This window comes from Styela clava, chromosome 7 (genome assembly GCF_964204865.1).
Source record: "Styela clava chromosome 7, kaStyClav1.hap1.2, whole genome shotgun sequence".
Lineage (NCBI taxonomy): Eukaryota > Metazoa > Chordata > Ascidiacea > Stolidobranchia > Styelidae > Styela > Styela clava.
This window is the reverse complement of record NC_135256.1, coordinates 9,697,377-9,717,825: the sequence shown is the minus strand read 5'-3', so window position 1 is coordinate 9,717,825 and position 20,449 is coordinate 9,697,377. Positions and strand designations below refer to the sequence as shown.

The window sequence follows — 20,449 nt, the reverse complement described above, 5'->3', positions numbered from 1 at the left end:
TTTGGAATGGCTTGTGCGCGATAGTGTAACTGAACCCGTTCTACATTTCTCCACATCGCTGTTAACATATGACTAACCCTTTTTTAAATTCTCTAAATTTGAAAAAGGTTCGGCAGAAAATGAATAATTTATAACTGAATAATATTGTTTCGACTTAGCTTAATATCGCATATTTATAATTGCCACGAAACCTGATATTTTATTTATAAAGAGTCGATACAATCTGAATCTTTGTATTGTATTTAACAACAATGACATCGAAGGCCCTTGTGCTCATGCAATTGAAATATAGAAAACTGCCTGAAAATCAAATTTGAGTATTTGTACCTATCACTTACATCAGCTGAAACCTTCTATGTCATTTTTTCATATATTGGTACAAGACAAGAAACTGAATACTTCGGAGAATTCAAATATATTGACATTGAAATATTGGGCGATGTACATTTGAAATTCGAAAAAAACGTAATTACAGCCTTGTTAGTGAATTTGCAACCGGGCATTCATATGCATCATATCATAACCTATGTTAAGCCTTATAATAAACAATTGTAATGGAGAATGAAGAAGATTTCAATAAAAATACGGCTGAATGTGTAAAACTGCTGGTCTCAAAATTATGTATAAAGAATATCAAAGTCAGGACAAATTAGCGACAAAAATTCACAATTACCTAATCACAAGTAGCATAATACTAAATTCGAAATATTATGTATTAGGATATTGTGAAGTCAAAAAGTCACTGCAATCAATTGCTGTAAATCAATGTTTCTTGTTTTTTTAGTTTACTGCGTTTTTCTTTTGCTTTCTGTTGATTCTTACATGGCGAAATAAAATATCTGAATCTACTGAAAATAAAGTCCACAAATTATCTTGCAATTCGTTGATTTCGATACCAATTATCAACTCTTATACAGATCATATATTATACACAAATACTTTAAAATTTATCGGTGAGTAGGAGGGTTCATGAGCATTTGATGAATGAGCACACAGATAATATTGTTGACTTTTTATCCATCTTTCCTGCATATAATGGTATGCTCGTCACTTTCAACCACTGCTTGCAAAGATCAACATAAACAGATATATCGTTTTTATCATCGGCTACCACCAATTTTCCATCAACAATGAAGGCCCATTGCTCTATTTCTATTTTACTTCTTTCTGGTGGTGGCATGAACTTTACAAGAGAGGACCTTTTTGCTCTGGGATCAGGAGTTTTTGGTATTGGTATGGCCTTACCGGAACAAACATCCTGGAACCTTTGTGTTTTGAGATCCAAACTTTTGACACCAAATATACTTGAGATACAATATATTATTTCGTCACACCTGACAGCAGAACTCATTGAAAAGTTGGAAAGTCTGGGGATATGATTTGTCAATTTCAACTTGCCTTTATCAAGCACATTTACATGTCCATCATTGAAAAGATAGAGACATCCATCAAATGAGCTAGTTACAATTACCTGATCTGGTAAATAATTTTGTAGAGAGAATCTATTCCAACTGTCAGTACTTGCATCATATTCTGATATATAATCCCGATCTCTGATATAAATACTGTCATCCGAAGCAGCGACTCTGACATTTGTACCAAGTTTGTCATCTCTGGATCTCATGCTTATCCATTCTTGATTTTTATTCAAATAATACAATTTCTCATCCACCAATAGGCACAACTTGTCATTGAAAGAACAAATTGTTGACGTTGATCCTTTTGGAACATTTTGAATTTCATCCCATATGTCATTAGCACAATCATACACAGCGACTCTAGATTCAGAATATAGAACGGCAATGAATGTTTTAAGATTTCGTTCAGGCTTGTCCATAAACATACTGTCCATTAGAAGTTTGGTGCATTCAGAAGATGATTCCACGAGAGGCTCGTTTCTTATATTGGTAGCTATGAATGTTTTTGGAAGAAAATCAAATTTGATTGTATTCATAAGAGTGGGCAATAGACTGAGTCGACGATTGCCATACCCAACCCAACGAACAGCTGCATTCCATTTATATTTTTCTGGTGGTAAATAATCCTCATCATTGAAAAATAACTGTAAAAAAATTTTCTCTGTGAGATGCAAGAACTCGGGTTGTGAAGAAAGAGCAATAAAATTATTCCTCATGAAACCAGCAAGCCTCTTTTTGACTTGTTTTGGTATAAATCTGAATTCTTCAGAAACTTTTTTAATAATGAAAAAGTTTTTGATAGATAATTTCGAATGAAAAGCTTCAGCATCCATAAATATCTTTTCATAAACCATATCCTGGCAAGCCTGGGAATTTCCAAAGATATTTTCATTATAGAGTCGTTTCAGCAGATATGAATCAAAAATATCCAATTGCGAATGATCAAAAAGTTGGGTGACAAATCGTTCGCGATCTATGATGTAATACCTAATCCAAGTTAGAATGACTTCTACAAGACTGTTCATACCTTTCTTTTTGACATGTGTATTCAAAAATTCAACAAGGTCAGATATAGAAAACTGAATAAAGTTTAGCATATCAACTCGAAAAACTTTCTTGATCATATTTTGAGCCTTTTCTTCAAGACAGTGGTTGTTATACTTTGTTGCGAAGTTGCAAACTGTCATACAATTATCTTCTTTTAGATGTTTCTCAAGAAATTCAAAACACTTTCTGCTAAGATCAGGCAGTTGCATGATTTCAGCTGTGTGAAGTATGTCTCCTGCAGTTAGTGCATCTCTCATATCAATATCTAATTCACTTTCGTTCAGCATGAAGTTCAGGCATTGTCTGACTGCATAAGGAGTAACTTCTTTCATATCCACACAGCCTTGGTGAAGTTCTAAAGTATCATGAGCTAACATTGCAGCAAAATACTCAGACTTTGACGATATGACAGCACGATCTACTTCAAAGCTTTCATCACCAACTTTAATAACAAAGTTTGTAGATGTATCTACATTTTCATTATCAGTAAATTGGTCCTCTTTAGAATCAGCAGAAGATTCGACTACAACAGATGACATATTTGTGGCGAGAGAACTTTTTATCAATCAGATTGAATGCTTACCAACATGAGCAAACAAACAAGATCATTTAGTTTTGTTCCCAAAACATCCATATTATCATGATGTTCTAATGAGTTTTATTTACCGTACTCAGTGACTGCACTGTATGTACAGAAAACGAAATAATTGGAACAGATAATGCTAGAAACGTAGCGAGTCATTGTTAGTTAAAGATTAATTTGTCACTCTTGTTTGCTTCCAATTGAATATGTAAAACAAACACACTTCAATCATAAATTATGTTTGAAAAGCATATCACTTCACCATCCGAAACCTTTTCCCCATAGATAGCAAAGCAATCAATAGTTACATGTTATTACAGTGGTTCTCAAACTTTTTGAACAATTTTGCATAATGCTCCCTTACAATTTTTCTGTTAACCTGCGGTTCACTAAATAATTCCGACTAGCAACATGTTATATCAAGCATTCATTTATAGTATGTCATTAGTACAGTTCAATCGTTTGGTTTCCACCAGATCTATTTTGGGTTCTGTTTGAGAAGGTGCAACTCTTATATCCCGTCTTGTTTCCATTATATATCAAAATTTTGTTTTAGTAGCAAGTAGCCCAGATGTTCACAATCCACAAAGCACTGTAGATTCGATAATTCGTTATCAGGTATTCAGGTTAACACTTAACATGCCTTCCATAAACAGTGATCGACATTCTTTTAGGGTACCTGTATTTGCTACGCTCACCAATGTTTGTTATGTAATAAAATGTTTCAATTGATGTCCTATATTTAAGAAACACAGTACTAGCATGACATCAAATTTTACTAAGCAGGGCTCAAATGTCAGTGTCATAGACAAAATATGCATCATTGTCCCCTCAAAATTGCTTTGCAGACCCCACTTTGAGAACGAATATGTTATTATATCATAGCCAACAGGCCTGTGCTTGTGTTAAACCGTCTCAAGCCCAAAACATGGGATATTATGCAAATTTTAATTAAACCCCAACTTTTCTATGACATATAAATTAAAATCAACTATAATTGATTGTAATATTGTGCTGTATTTGTTTTTAAGTATATTCAGCAAAAGCAAATAATTTTTTAATATGTTTTGGCATCTAGTGGGAATGATTACACCAACTCCCAAACCAACTCTCAAGTGCCAAATGGAATAATTGAAGTCAGGTATAGTATACAAATACAATCCAATTTATTTCAGTACTTTGAAAACAACATTTATTTAAACAAACAAATCCAATAACTGAAATGCATGGAAAATGAGCAAAACTTATGAAAAAGTTTATGTGTAATACATGTGATTTTTCACTAAAAAGAACACAGATAATTCATCTATGAATAGGCTCGACAAAAGCAATAAGAAGTTTGCTGGACGTTTCACATGATCGAAAAGTGAGGCACACATTCAAGTTGAAAAACAGCAATGAAGTTGATTGGGAGTCAAATATACCGGTAAATGTGTTACAGCGAAGGCAAGCATCGTTATTGAGCATCGTTTGGGATAAAGATATGAAAAAATACCTTCCCAGTAAGTATGGATGATTACATACCAATTTTCATCATTGAGTTTTAATGAATATAATTATGGGGAAGGAGAGCATGATTCCACAATTATTATCAACTCTTATACAGATCATAGAAACGAATACTTTGAAATTTATCAGTGAGTAGGAGGGTTCATGAGTAGCCTATCTGATAAATGAGCATACAGATAATATTGTTGACTTCTTATCCATCTTTCCTGCATATAATGGTATGCTCGTCATTTTCAACCATTGCTTGCAAAGATCAACATAGACATATATATTATTGGTATCATCAGCTACCACCAATTTTCCATCAACAATAAGAGACCAAAGCTTTGATCCTCTTGTTTGCGGTGTTGATATGACCTTTACATTCTGGTAACTTTGTGTTTTGGGATCGAAAATTCCAATCTGGTAATCATTCAAGATACAATATATTATTCTGTCACAACAGACAGCAGAACTTATTGAATAAATTGGAATGTCTATAGTGGATCTATGTTGTTTCGATTTCAACTTGCCTTTATCAATAATTACTACATATCCACCATTGGAAAAACACAGACACCCATCGAATGAGCTAGTTACAATGACCCCATATGGTAAATTCCAATGGGAAATTTCATTCCATTTCCAACTGTCTGTATTTGCATCATATTCTGATATATAACGGCGAGTCTTATCTATGATATAAATACTGTCATCTGAAGCAGTGACTCTATCATTTCTATCAAGTTTGTGATGTCTGGATCTCATACTGATCCATTCTTGATTTTTATTCAAATAATACAATTTCTCATCCACCAGCAGGCATAACTTGTCATTTAAAGAACAAATTGTTGACGTTGATCCTTTTGGAACATTGGGAATTTCATCCCATGTGGTATTAGCACAATCATAAACTGCAATTCTAGATTCGGAATACAAAACGGCAATAAATGTTTTAGGGTTTCGTTCAGGCTTGTCCATAAACATTCTGTCCATAAGGAGTTTGGAGCATTCAGAAGATGCTTTCACAAGAGGCTCATTTCTTACATTGGTAGCTATGAATGTTTTTGAGAGAAAATCAAATTTGATTGTCTTCATAATGGTGGGCAATACACTCAGGCGACGATTGTCATACCTAACCCAACGAATAGCCGCATTCCATTTACATTTTTCTGGTGGTAAATAATCCTCATCATCATTTAAAAATAAATTTAGGAAATGTTCCTCTGTAAGATGCAGAAACTCAGGCTGTGAAGAAAGAGCAATAAAATTATTCCTCATAAAATCAGCAAGCCTTTTCCTAACTTGTTTCGGTATGAATCTGAATTCTTTAGAAATTTTTTCGATAACAAAAAAATTATCAGTGGTAAGGCTTGAATGAAAAGCTCCCGTATCCATAAATATCATTTCATAAATCACATCTTTGCAGGCTTGAGAAAGGTGATTCCAGAGATGTCGTAGAAACTTATGCGATGCAAAAATATCTAATTTCAAATGATCAAAGAGTTTAGTAACAAATTGTTCTCTGTCAGCAATGTCATACTTGATCCAATTAATAATGGCTTCTAAATGACTGTATTTATTGAAATTACCAGATTGGTATCGCTTATTCACAAAATCAGTGAATTCAGATTCAGAAAAATGAACAAATTGAGATATTCCAACTTTAAAGACATATTCAAGCCTATTATGAGCCTTTTCTTGAAGAATTGGATGGCTGAACTTTAGTGCCAAGTTGAAAATAGTCATACAGTTATCTGCTTGAAGAATCTTTTCTAGAAATTCAAAACAAATTTGGCTAAGAACAGGTAGTTGCATAATTTCTGCAGCATGAAGTATGTCTCCTGCAGTTAGTTCATCCCGCAAAGCAATATCTAATTCACCGTTGTGAGACATAAAATCCAAACACTGTTTAACTGCATATGGTGTAACTTCCTTCATGTCTACGATACCTAGTTGGTTTTCCACAGTGTCATAAGATAACATTGCGGCAAAATACTGAGAATGAGACGAGACAACATCTCGATCAACATCAAAACTTTCATCACCGACTTTAACAACAAAGTGTCTGGAACTGTTGCCGCATCTGATAACATCCGAAGACTTTTGATCAGTCAAACAGGACATTTTTATTTTACAAATTACAAAAAGAGCTTGGTATATAAAAATGAAATCACAGGATTATACTTCATCCTGATAAGTATAATCTTATACCAGATTACGCAATACATCATATTATTTTCTCTGTATGCTAAATATTAAGTGATTCGTTCTATGTTATCGGAAGCTCACAGAATGCATCTTTTTACATGCTGAGAACATAGATAGGACAAAAATATTTATACTATGCTACTGTTTATCTAGACTAGACTGATCAACAAGACATGGAATTCTTCTACATGAACAGTCATGTATTCATATCAGTTGATGTTTGCTTATTTGACTATTACATGAGAAGGCAAGAATCTTGGGCAACAATATTTACAATAAACAATTATTAAAGAATAAACCTTTTCTTAGCAGATGATTAACAAACGATATTCTAAATTAAATAATCCTATCAAATTCAGGGCTATAATGACTTGATAAACAACTCAAGACAATGCAGCTGAACTTGTTCTGCCAATCTTATTATGGGGCAGCAACAAATAAAATAATAGATGACAATAAGGTAATATACTAGGTAAAAAACTTGTCATAACCATACCCCATTTTATATTCACAAAATGCAATTCATAGGGCAATTGTACAGTAATGAAACAAAGTAGGCTATAAATACAGAATACAGAAGTTTATACCCTAGCTTGCAGATGACAATGAACATACTGCTAATTCTATCCAAGCACTTAAACCACATTAACAACCCGTAACGTGATTATATGCATTCAGATGCACAAATAACACAACTTGACAACTAGGAATAAAAAAATTCAAGCAAACTGTGATGTGAAGAAATATACAAGATAGTTTGATAACATAATAAATCAAGATTTCTAGTCCGGGTTCTGATCCATGAGGTCGTGGTCGAGGTATTACACCAACTACACTTGCTATTTCAACATTGCTGATGTCTGTGCATTTAGATGACATGAAGCTTTGACAACTAATACATACAGAAACCATCATCCACCTTCCTGCATAAAATCTCACATAAAAGCTGCCTGCACTATAATGTTTTCTAATATGATATAACAAAGGTATATTATGAATCTGGGTCATATACAATAAATAACATAGAAAAGTCAATGTATATTCAATGGGGATGTTTCAGAAATACAAAATGACAAGCAAATGCCTGGTTTTCAGCGTTTTACAGTTTTCAGATTTTAAATGATGGCCTTTTTGGTCAAACTGTAAGGCCTAATTGCTCAAAAGAATAATTTTTCAAAGCAAACGTATCTAAAATGAAAAAAAAAAGATTTGAAATACCATATATAATTAAATTCAACTTGATTTTCTCACACATCTTTGCACGATAAACATGGCAATCCTATCGCTGTATTATGTGAAGGTTTTTCATAGTTCTTCTCAATTTGATAATTTTTCTGCTTGAAATCACACAACAACTGATACACTCGGTTGATTTTCAATATCATTGATATTCAACACCAGTTGAGAGCAGCAATTTTTACTAAAGAACTTTCTACATATATTTGAAATAAAATGGTTCACACACTGTAGTCTTTGTATCAGACTGAATAGAACATTACAACTTACAAGCCCGAAATTTTATACATTTGCGCATTGATAGCCTATACCTCATTTGGTATGTTTCTGTTTGATTCTTTGTATATTTGTAAGCAGGTGGATAGGATTTCTCGTGTTTTAAGCTTCAATAGAAGTCTTACTGGCTTTCCGAAATTTCACATTTGGTATTTTGAGTTTTTTAGTTTATTAAATAAACCATCTCTATGTTTATTAGAGTATGAGTTGGGTTTACACAAGACTTACCACCTATCTTTTCTCTGTGCATCCGTAAAATAATATATACATTTTTTTATCATAAAAATTTGCTCAAACCAAGCTCACGCACACTCACTCAGGAATAAAACAGATTGATCACCGAGTGGAGTAAAGGGCAACAACTCAAGTCCCAAGAATTACTGAAACTATAAAAATATTGTGGCTATGAAGAATAAATTGTTGCAAAAATGCTTAAGCAACAATAAAAATGATTATTCTATGTGATTCAAGACCAAGAGTTTCTTTGATGTTTCTTCACATCGGGCTCGCACTTTTTCAGACAAGCATATTTAGACTATTATGTTATGTCTATGTTTATTGATGAAAAAATTTACTCACAATAGCAAACTCATGAGATACTTGTCCGTGAGGTGGAAGTCTTGCTCCAAATCCGTATGCTGGAAATAACTTGTCTGTATCATAATCTTGAATAATTTCACCAACAGCCTGAAGAAATAATAAAAATAGGAAGATAGGTATTCTGATCATGAATTATACAAGCAACAAAATAGTTTCAAAAAATAACATGACATCATCTGTTTTTGACTCTGGTTACACAAAACTATGAATTAAATAAAAACTTTGATCCATTTTAAAATAAATTTGTAACGAAGTCAGTTACATCCAATCAATTTCAGTAGCGAAAAAGCAAAAGAAAATTATACACATATAAACTTTGTGTTACGGGAAACATGATAATTTGTTAGATTCATTTTATAAGCAACAGGGAAATGGATAAACGAACTTTCTATCTCGCAATGAACCAATGATATTCCAAAAAATAAAACATGCTCTGCATGATAAATCATGTATTCAAAAATATATACACTCGGCATCATGATGGCCTATCGGCGAGTTATTGCCGCAACAAGCTAAGGAATTTTTTATGTTTCCAATGCAATATTAGATGGCGGAGTGAATCGTACATGCTTCTCTATTTCAGAGTCTCGTCCAAAATTTTCTCTGAGCTTCTCTGGGGGGTTAGTCGAGTCTGAGTTGGTGTCAAGTCATTTGGCTCAGATGACTCAAGTCAATTTGATTCTTTGAATACTTGACTCTAGTTCGACTCTTGGATACTGTATTCAAGCTTAAATAATGACAATGAAACGAGAGTTTGTAGTAACAACAAAGTAGATGTTTGTTGCACATAATTTACTACAGTTTTAAATGCAGATGGAAATTATTTTTTGGAGCTTGAATAATTTACTCACTTATAATAATAAATAATAACTCACTTGAATTGCAAAAGCATACTGGTTTGGTTGATATGGATTGATATAATGAAGTGAATTAGGATTCATTGGATTTCCATTTGATGCTGTGAAGTCGATTGCAACAACAAAACTTAATTCAGTTCTGAAAAACAATATTAAATATTAATATATTCTGAAAAATACATAAAAAGATTCTGATCCATTAAGTCGAAATTCAAGACTTGATGAAAGAATCCAAATCTTCTATAGAAACTCAATAAACATCAAAATTACTTTTTTGAATTACTTTTTTTTATCAGTCTGTTAAAAGTCTATCAAAGAAGGCTTGCAGCAAAGTTGAAACTGGAGTCTGAATAGAAATTTGAATAGCCAAAAGCCAAGAGTTAGAGTCAAGAATTTTTATAATTTGGGCCTGGAGTCACAGCCATAATTTTATTCGAGTCAAAGTCTATTGTAAATTACCCCTAACCAACAGCTTTATTTATTTCATCATTTTGGATCTGGTGAATATGTTCAATAGTGTATTCCTAAATTGGGCAATGAAACATATCAAGTCATATAAATAAATTTATTATGTAACTTGTCAATATTCTAACAAAATTATTTTCATTAATTCAGAACATATTCCAAATATTTGATAAATTTAGTCGGCATAATGGCCTAGTGGTTAAAAGCTTGAAATTAGCTGTGATGGCATCGCAGGTTACACATCTCGGATTCAAATCCCAAGCCCTTCACCTCACTTAGAATGTAATAAATTGGGCAGGCAAATGCTGAACCAAAAAGATTCCTGTTCTCTGAAAATATTGGCTCCTTATATAGAAATTAGCCTTGTATGGAGCACATGACATGAATGAGCGTCTTACCCAGAACGAATATACTCAAGAAATGTTGGTTGTTTTTCAATTCGAAAACTCAGTAAATTGACAAGGCCAGAGTGTTTGTAACTTTTCTTTTTCTTCTTCTTTTTTGGATTGATGCACTGAAAATAATTTAATTCATCAGATATACTGAGAAGAGCACATAGTAATACTCAACTTCTTGTGCCGAAACCCTTAATTACTCTATATTGATATGGCGATTGAATATGTTCATATCAAGAAGTCAATGCATGGATTAAAATCAAACAGCAAATTCTCAGTTAATAATCGGGCAACAACTCAAGATATATGATAAAAAAATTAAATATCCCTATAAAGACTCGTTAACAACCATCAACCATCTTTACAAACTGAAAATTTAAAATCGCTTGGTCTATTAGTTTCAGAGAAAAGCGATATTTACGTAAAATAAAAAGGAATTTAGCAAAACGATCCATATAAACAAACACATCTTGTCCAATAATGCGTCTCACAACAGCTCTTTTAACCACATTGTACAGAATAAAGATTTAATAGAAAAATTCAATTAAATTTTGACTTTGATTTACCCAAATTCTGTGATTAACCTAGGATTGAAGACAATCCTTGTATGCCTTCCTTTTTTTAAAAAATCAAAAAAGTTTTTCCTCTTATGTGCCATGAAAATGCCAATCTTATTAATCTCTTGTTTTGAAAACGATCCAAAAGCAGTACAAATAGACAAGTGATGATGAAGTAGATGAATAAATAATCAAGATTCGAGATGTATTTCAAACCATTAATAAAATGATCAACATTTGTTTTGGAACAAAAGATTTGTGAATCAATACAACTGCATCGTATTAAAGTGAAACTAATTCAAATCAAGTGGGAAATCTGTAAGGATTCAAACTAGGCAATCAAGAGAACAAACATACCACACCTATGAATTTACGACAGCAATAACTCAAAGTTAAAGACAAAACGATTACTTTGCAAAGGTCAAACCTGTCATTGGCTCTCTTGGGACTCGAGTCACCAATTATCAAAGACCAAAGTGACCCTTATCGTAACTGAAAATTTAGCTTTGTAAGCAACCAATTAAAACATTTCGGTAGCCATAACTGTAGTTAGGAAAATGCAACATCAGAACAAAAATCAAATCAAAATAATACTATGGGACACAGCAAATCAACAGCTATACAACAACAATGTACTGATACCTCATAGGTGTTTTCAATACAAGGTCCTCTCATCAATCTGCTCAAACTGGTTGTAAATATTCCGATTAAATCATGTCTGAAAAATAGAGATGGTTACATAAGAGAATAAAAATAATACTAGGACACTAATCCATGTTTATATTCTGATATATAACTTGCGTTATACTAATCTTTTGAATTTAAAATTTCTTAAAATATAAGACTTGCAACATTAATTATCAAATAAATTAACCAAATTAGTATGAAATTGATGTATTTTTCTTTTTTTGTTCAGTCTAATCTGCAATATAATGTGAGGAAAAATCAGATAATCTTGAATTCTACAATTCGAGCAAACTTATTTGCAGAAAGCATTTTTGGGGAAATTCCAAGATAACTACCGTAACTCGCACATATGTTAGTGCAAACTATAGTACCGAGAAAATAATTTAGCCAAAAACTTTAAAGCAATGATAGCGAAGACACAAACTCTCACCCTCCATCTCTATCCCAATCATAAATTTCAATTTTAATTGTTCTTTCCAAATCTCCATTGCATAGAGTTCTTACAGGAACTTGCATCCTTTTCCAAGTTGGATTCAATGTATTTTTAATAACCTCAGTCTTGTGACAAACTGTGAAACTGAAAAGTACAGAACAGTAATAAGAATTAATGGAAAGAATAAATAGCCTTTTATTCACTGATGAGAAAACATAAAGAAATTTAGTTGCTTCGCCTGGATCATCAAACAGAATGAAACTTTGTTTTTAAATGTAAATTTTTTTGGTTTTATTCAAGGAAAAATACAGGGGAAAATACACAAAATCGCATGCTTGTTAGAAATAGGTTGAACATAAAAAGTATCGAGTGGGGTTAAAAGAGCCCACACAAATTGTAGTTGCGCAAGAAGAGAGATATTTTGAGATACTAATTTCTGGCCTCCACTGCTACTACACTTGATATCCCTTGGCATAGTACGTCACCAATATTTTTATTGTTTGATCACAATGAACCAAGTATTTGTTACTAAAATTGATTTTCTTGGGAATTTGAATCTGTCGAGTCAAAATTCTATCAACCCAGAGGTATTAAGAGTCGAAGTTGGAATTGAAAATTTTTTTCGAAATGCAATGTAAAATTTCTGAAATTTTTTATCGTAACTTAACTTAATATTACCTGTTATCTTCATTGCATCTACAAAACACCATAAACGGATCAGATTTCCCGAACAAATCTTTCTTGTCCAACTTTTTTCCATTCCATTCCATGAAGGCAACATCTTTAGATGAATCTAATTCCTCAGCTGTGACAATGATCTTTCCTTTTGTTCTCGATTCAATCCTAGTTTATAAATAACAATAATGTTAAATAGAAATAAGAAAGTTATGTTCAAATATACGATCAGCGTGATTAAACGACTAATATTTTGCCATCACAATATCAGGAATATTCTAACCAAATGGTAAATTAAAGAAAATGTATTGAATGTCATATAAAAGTGTGTTGTTGGTGATTGAGGAAGTATAAAAACAAGCAAAATTTGGGATGAGTTATCAGCTCCTGTAGGGCTCGAACTTGAGAAAAAAAATCTAAACCGAAATTAAAATCCTTCTATCGACTTCTTACACCTTTCAAACACTGAGAATTTGACATCGATGGTCTATTCGTTGTGAAAAAAATGGAGTTTTTCTCAATAAAAACAACAATTTTGCAAAATGATTTAATTATAGGTACACTTTGTATCCAATAATATACAAATATAAAATGGGGTAAAGGAGTTAAATTTCCTTTCATGTCTGAAGAAATTGTTATGTGAAGCCTCCCACCTTCGGTCTTAACATAACTCTCAAACTAGGCCCTCGGTCCGCTGATGGGGCCATATAGAATATCTTAGGGCCACGGGCAGAGGCCTCCACTAGGTACGATTGCGATTTTGGCTTTTCTTTAATAAACATATCGAATAAAATAACTAAAATCCATCAAAAACAAACTAGTTTTTTCTTATTGACAAGCAGGGCCCACAAAGTGTTTCGACAATTTTTAGAAGTGGACTAAGGATCATGAAAGTCTGAGAACCACTACGCTACTCGAGACAAACAGATATGTAAGGAGATACTTTGTACCTAAAACAGGTCATTAGCCCGTACATTGCCGATCCAATTCTATTGCACCCTTGATCAGGTGTTGTTATGCAAAGGACCTGATCTTCCACGCCAACATGGGCATATTCAAGAATCCAACTAATAGGTCACTTTACATTACAAATTAGAGAGAGGGTAACAAGTCAATTGCACTGTTTAAATAATCTTAAGCATAAGCAAGCTTCAAACAATGTGTGATATTGAGAATTTAATAAATCAAAATAATCTTGAAAACATACTTCAGTGGTGCCTGAAATTTGCTTCCTGGACTTCCGACAATTTCCCCAAGTGTGCAAAAAACTTGACCTAGAAAGTCCTAAAAAAGAAAAGTGTGAATAGAATTTAGTAAAACAGGTTTGAAATATTTCTATAGCCATATAGTGTAATAAGCGATGCCAAGGCTGAAACGAATTTCCTGATCTATGATTCATCTCTGATGACATAAGTACCGGTATAACAAACGAGGAAGTACCGGTATTACAAACGAGGTTGTTGCTAGGGTATAACTTTTCATTTACTCCAGGACACACAACCACAAAAAGCATAATTCTGATTAATGCATCATTAACCAAAGTCCTTGGATTAAAAATTATTTAGTGCTAGACTCTCATTCAACAAATTTTTATCTTCTTATATCTTTCTTGGATAGAACAAAATTTTTTTAAAGTGTTATTTTGAAGTACAAAATCACTATAAGAGCTATGAGTTTTTAACATGAATGCTGACTATCTCATTATCACAGTCTGAGAGCAATTGCTCATAAAACTTCAATTATAAAAATTTTGCACGACAGAGTCCCAATAATACTAATAACTTACATGTTTTGTCAACTTCGCACTTTTTGAATCAATATCGAATCTAGAGAATAAAAAATATAAAAAAATTGATTGACGTTGTATTTGGTTTTTAGAACCATTGAAACTGTTCCAACATGTCAGATTAGACAGCCCAGCTAGAAGTAGGGGTGGAATGGCCTCATCTGTAGAGGCCCCTGAACGCTGCCATATAGACAGCAACAGCAGGTTTGATTTGCAGGGCAGCTACACACAAGGTTACCATATCGTGCTCATTTCTAAGATTTGTGCTTATTTTCTAGCCTGCTCCGTATAAAGTAAGATGTGCTTATTTCTAAGAAAAGTGCTTATGTTAGAGCTGCATGCTTATTTTGTCTTAGAAACATGGATGACTTGTTCATGTTTTGCGCACAAAGCTTCCGTGGAAACTTTGCTTATTATTATGGAAATGCGTATTCAAGGCAAGCTTCACTGTGTTATTATTGTGACGTATCAATTACAATTATCCATCACCAAAGACTGCTGAAGCAAATTGTTTGGTAGCGATAAATAAATTTGGCGTATGTTTTGACTCAGTAAAGTTAATTTCAAAATTATGTGTTTATGTTATTTATTGTTTAATATGTTCGCACATTTGGGGGTAGATGGGCTGTATGATTTCTTTCTCATTTTTACTCTGCGTTTCTGCGATTGTTAAGTACCCCCAAATAACCTTTTGACACCCGCACTTATTTTTGGCTCTAGGTAGATGGTAACCCTGGCTACACAGGACATGTACTGCCAATTAGAGGCTTGTTTTTTTAACGTTTGCCAAAGTCTGTAAATGTCTGTATTGAAAAAATTGTGATAAATTTGCCAAGTCAATTATATGACACTTTATAAATATTGACGATTACATTGAGATATATCCGACAAGCTTCAGTCCACTATTGTCATAACTTGTAAGTAATAAGTTTTTGACAAAACCTTGTACAGATGTGATAATATGAATGAATATAAAATACTTACACATCAAATCTCAGAGCTTGCCTTTCTTCAAAAAAGTAATCAATCACAAATTTTGTCACAAAATCAGGATTCAAAGTGTTCTGAATTGTCTCGGTTCTGCCGTACTGTAAACATTAAAAAATGTGACAGGAAGAACTTATTGCAATATAAGAGAGTTTGTATTATCAATAAACTTATGTATTCAGTAAACAAATAGCACGTTAAATCTTATTCTGTGCTTGAGTAATTGGCTCGACTTGAGTCCCAATTTATCAAAGACTCAAAAGTGGTTCGAGTCATCGGAGTGAAATGACTCGAACTTGTAATCAACCAACTGCCAGTGAGAGTGAGCTCACTTGTGGAACTCCAACTCATATGGAGCAGGCATAGTCTACCACCCTGTTCAAAAAATATCATGAATTATGCAACCTACCTCTCTCCATTCCTTAGTACCAAGGCCTTGAATATACATTACAACCACTAAAAAAAATGATGTGATATTATTAGATATCTAAGAAATACAATTGCAGAACTTGTGATATTCATTTTTGAATATATAAAATATAAGGAAAGCCATGAAGATTACTCATAAAATGATCAATTATAAACCGAAATCTACAATTACCGGTACTTGTAATATATTTAATAACTCACTTGGATCTGACTTTGAAAACACATCTGCATCAATCAAACCTCTGAGAAAGTAATAAAAAAGAATGATATATTTATTGCTAATATGGCTCAGTTGAAATGTTGTCATCGTAGGTACAAATCTCATGCCCATGACCTCAGCTAGTGTAATGAATTGAGAAGGTAGGCAATGCATAAACGAAAAGCTTATTAAAGTCTCTATAAAAATAGTGTCTGCCCGGGATTTCCAAAACAAATCAAATATTTGAATTTGTTTGAAATTAATCATATTCGATATAGTAGATCTTTGAATTTAGGAATAATTTGTAACATTCTTATTAAAAAATTTGGGATTTCGAGCCGCCATGCACGTAGATCTAAACATATGATTATCTCAATGGGCAACAAACAAAACAGAGAACAAAGACCTTTATATTTATGCTGTTTCAAATATCATCAACATGAAGATGTAATGATTTATGAAATTTTCCACATTAACTTGCCCCCAATTTAAAATGTATTCGATACTCGATATTCAAAAATATTTTCTCATAATGTATTCAATAAAGTAAAATATTCAGTTTTGTTCATCCTTGAGATACACACCTACTAGATCAGTGGTGCCCAACCGGTGGGAAATTTTCCACTAGTGGGAAATTTAGAGGTTGCAGGTGGGAAATTTAATGCTCCTCTGAAAATGTACGCACAACAACACAATTATTGAATATTACACAATGAAAATCACAACACATGCCATGAAGCGGAAAAAGAAAAAAGATTCCCATTCAATCAATCAAAATTTTAGTAAAATATCACGTTGTTGGGCATGATACGTTGATCGTGCTTCGCAACTTATTTTGATCTTTGGTCGGCCGATAACAACCTCGAAGGCATGTCTTGAACGAGCACCAATGCTTTAAACATTACGCAAGAAGATTTTCGTTGCAGAGGCGCAAAAGAGAACAGTTTTTATTCGAATGTCTCAGAAGTATTGGGTAGGCACGCGCTCTGATGAACAAATTTCGACCCGTCCCTCCATTCTGCTAAATTGTTAATAAAAGGTAATGGCTTATGTAAAAATAAAGTACGACCGTAGTCATCTCGGCTACGTTTCATGTTTTTAACAAAAATTTTTGACCAACTGCGCAATGCGTTTTTATGCAATAAGACCATCTCCAATGGTTCTACGTAACCACATGAAATGAGGCAACATATTTCAAATATACATTTGCTTATCAGTGTGCTAAGATTCGACAACATGGGCAATTTCAAATGAGTTCAAAGGTGATATTGACTGCGTCATTTGTAGATGTCCTCCGAATAGCAAGAACCAAAAGTTCCATAACATCGGTGGGACATAAATGAAACTTTGTCTCGTGGAGTGTGATGATATTCTGCCGAGTAAGTCTGCGGCGCCAAAGATGAACGGATCTCCTTGTACAATAGCAATGCGCATTTTCAAAAATAGATTCAGACTTCCGGTCTACCATATAAAAAAACAGCAGAATTGATATGGACGGTGTAATGTAATGTAAACTTTGATGCATTTTTTGTAATTTTAAGCGTTGAATTGTTCTATTCGATGGAAAACACTGATTTTCTTTACACGGATCGTCACCGTCTTGGGATGCTAGACGGCGGAATGAATGTTTTCACGAGGTTTCAACCTCTACACCAATTGCAAGCCTTTATTATAGAAAGTCATACCAATTATTATTGACAAGGAAATTACGGTAGTCTTTTCAAACAAGTCCATATGTAATGGGAAATACCAACTCAGCCTAATCGGAAGTGGGAAATTGAGATAAAAAGGTTGGGAACCCCTGTACTAGATTCTTGTACAAAGCCTTGTTTGGAGTAACATGCACATTTAAACTTCACATAAGAAAATGAACTGGATTGCTTTGTAATAATTTAACATCATGTTGAATATTTATCCACCCTTTTATCCTCCAACAAGATGAGTATACGGAATCATGTTATAAAGCTTTACAACACTACTTTCACTTCAGGAAAATGCAAGTAATAAAAAATTTCTCAATTTATCAAAGTGTGCTTGAACAACCAACCTGCAGCCGACAGATATTTCTACTTGAGAAGATGGGCTGGCTGTTGATTGAGTTTTGAAAACTGGCGTCATTGATTGCTTTCTTTTATTATACATTTTGTTTCGTTGTGGTACGGGTAGTGATTGATACTCAGGTTATGTAATATTTATATAACTATGAATATTATAAAAAATGATGTGTTGAATAATATTTTAAAATCAAAATATTGAATTAGGAGCATACAGAACTATCAACTCAAAAAATGGAGATGTCAAACTGAATGAATTTTATTTCTTCAGAACCTTGGCCTTAAAAAAGTTTCTTCTATATTTTACCATTGCCAAATTTATCCTATTTGCAGTAAAACCAAGATCTATGCAAAAGTTAACAGAAAAATGAATTTCAGGTTGAAATCCAAAAATGAAAGGCTACTTGATATGAACCTGCCTGCCATAGATAAGCCTGCATAAACTATCAGTTTATCTAACTAGATTAAAGACTGTCCCACAACTTTTAACAGTTAAGTTTCTCACTCATTTCCCAGCAAAAAATACTTTTTTTCATAAACCTCCTAAAATGTTATTCGATATATATCTAATGTTATGACAAAATAGATTTGAAAACAATTTCCTCATGTCCCTTTCATCCCTCTATGTCTGTAAGTGTAATATTAAGGAGATGTTCTGGCATATAAATCGTATTACCCATAAGTGATTAACGAGTACCTAACCAGAACATACTATTCCAAAGTAATGTAAAAAACATTCCAACCCAGGAAACAATTCTTGAATGATAAAAAATACTTGCCTCACTTACATTTATAACTTCATAACAAAGGACATAATTTTTAAATATGTTGCCTTCATAGTTACAGTAGCTTAATTGGGGGGTAACCAGGATATGTAACTAGAGGTGATAGGTACCGTAATAAAGAATGCGGTTGTCAGATGTGGTTTACGCATTTGAATAGTTGGGTGACGCAAAACATAATGATTCGATTGAACATGTTATAGGATAAAATCTATGGACAACAACATAATTAACCGAAACGTTGAAAAACAATTGTATAATAAAAATAAAAGATATTTCAATTCTTCAATTTTTATTCAATTTTGAAAATTTTTATTACCATGCCAAGCATGGTCTGCTTATGGATCGTGCAATCAAAGCAGTTTTATTTACATGTCATGCTTGAGACTACAAAAAAGTTGATTCTTTAGTACAGCCCATCTGGACAAACCTACAATGTACAAAAGCCATTGGGCTAGTAATTTATTGGACAATAGAAATGTTCATTAAAATTAAAAATTGCTTACATATACATGTAATGGTGCATTACAAAAACATGTTTTGAATGAATAATTTATTTTTAAATTTATTAGCAAGTTTAATATAAAAACATATATATTATAATTCTAAATATTCTATTTTTGAAAACTTTTAATGTTCATATACTCAAGACAACATGATTGACTGTATTTTAAAGATATAGCTCCATTTTCCAAATTTAAAAAGATCCACCGAGGGAAAAAATTTTATCGTAGCATTTAGGAGTTCATAGCAAAAAAAACTTGGTCATGTGACGATTCAAATTATTATCGAGACATGGTGCGATCTGACACAACTGGCGCTTTGGCCAAAGGCTCTCGTTTCTGAGACAAACAAGGTGTCTGTTTTATTGTATCAAATGTTGGGACATCCTGGAATCAGAAAAATGTGCCCTACTGTCATACTTTATCGTCATTATAAATTCTGAAATAAAGCAAAAGGAACTCACCTGCAAGAAATAGCAAGTTCAACTGAATGAACAGGTTGTGAATTCCAGCTTGCGTCATTTGAAAACGAAGGTGTGAATGTAGCTGATGCTCCATTACTTGGATATGATGCTGGAGAAGCAGTGTATTGAGGAGGAGGTTGGCCGCCATATGCCATAGTTTATAATAATACTGTAATATGTATATACTGATATATCTGTTCAATTTAAAATTTTCATTCATGACATAAGAATAGTAATTTGGCCAGTTTATTTTTTAATTCAGTACATGTGATGTAGTAATTTGTTATGTTGCAACACCAGGAAAGCATGATTTTTTA

At 33.0% G+C, this 20,449-nt stretch overlaps 1 protein-coding gene across 2 annotated transcripts in view; it reads right to left on the bottom strand.

Annotated features, from left to right (window-relative positions):
• LOC120327759 (copine-8-like) overlaps window positions 1-20,349 on the bottom strand; it is a 34,652-nt gene extending 14,303 nt beyond the window's left edge. Inside the window, exons 1-13 of one of the 2 annotated variants that reach the window (XM_078114735.1) lie at window positions 20,133-20,349; window positions 16,332-16,372; window positions 16,111-16,157; window positions 15,699-15,802; window positions 14,715-14,754; window positions 14,136-14,212; window positions 12,932-13,096; window positions 12,251-12,397; window positions 11,776-11,851; window positions 10,580-10,695; window positions 9,735-9,855; window positions 8,839-8,946; window positions 10-2,062 (exon numbers count right to left, since the gene is read on the bottom strand). In XM_078114735.1, the coding sequence (XP_077970861.1) occupies window positions 968-2,062; window positions 8,839-8,946; window positions 9,735-9,855; window positions 10,580-10,695; window positions 11,776-11,851; window positions 12,251-12,397; window positions 12,932-13,096; window positions 14,136-14,212; window positions 14,715-14,754; window positions 15,699-15,802; window positions 16,111-16,157; window positions 16,332-16,372; window positions 20,133-20,287 (2,292 nt within the window). In that variant the 5' untranslated portion in view covers window positions 20,288-20,349 and the 3' untranslated portion in view covers window positions 10-967. Of the gene's footprint in view, window positions 1-9; window positions 2,063-8,838; window positions 8,947-9,734; window positions 9,856-10,579; window positions 10,696-11,775; window positions 11,852-12,250; window positions 12,398-12,931; window positions 13,097-14,135; window positions 14,213-14,714; window positions 14,755-15,698; window positions 15,803-16,110; window positions 16,158-16,331; window positions 16,373-20,132 lie in introns of those variants that run through there. The other variant, XM_039394116.2, reaches the window with a different exon arrangement.
• Window positions 20,350-20,449: the final 100 nt, after the last annotated feature.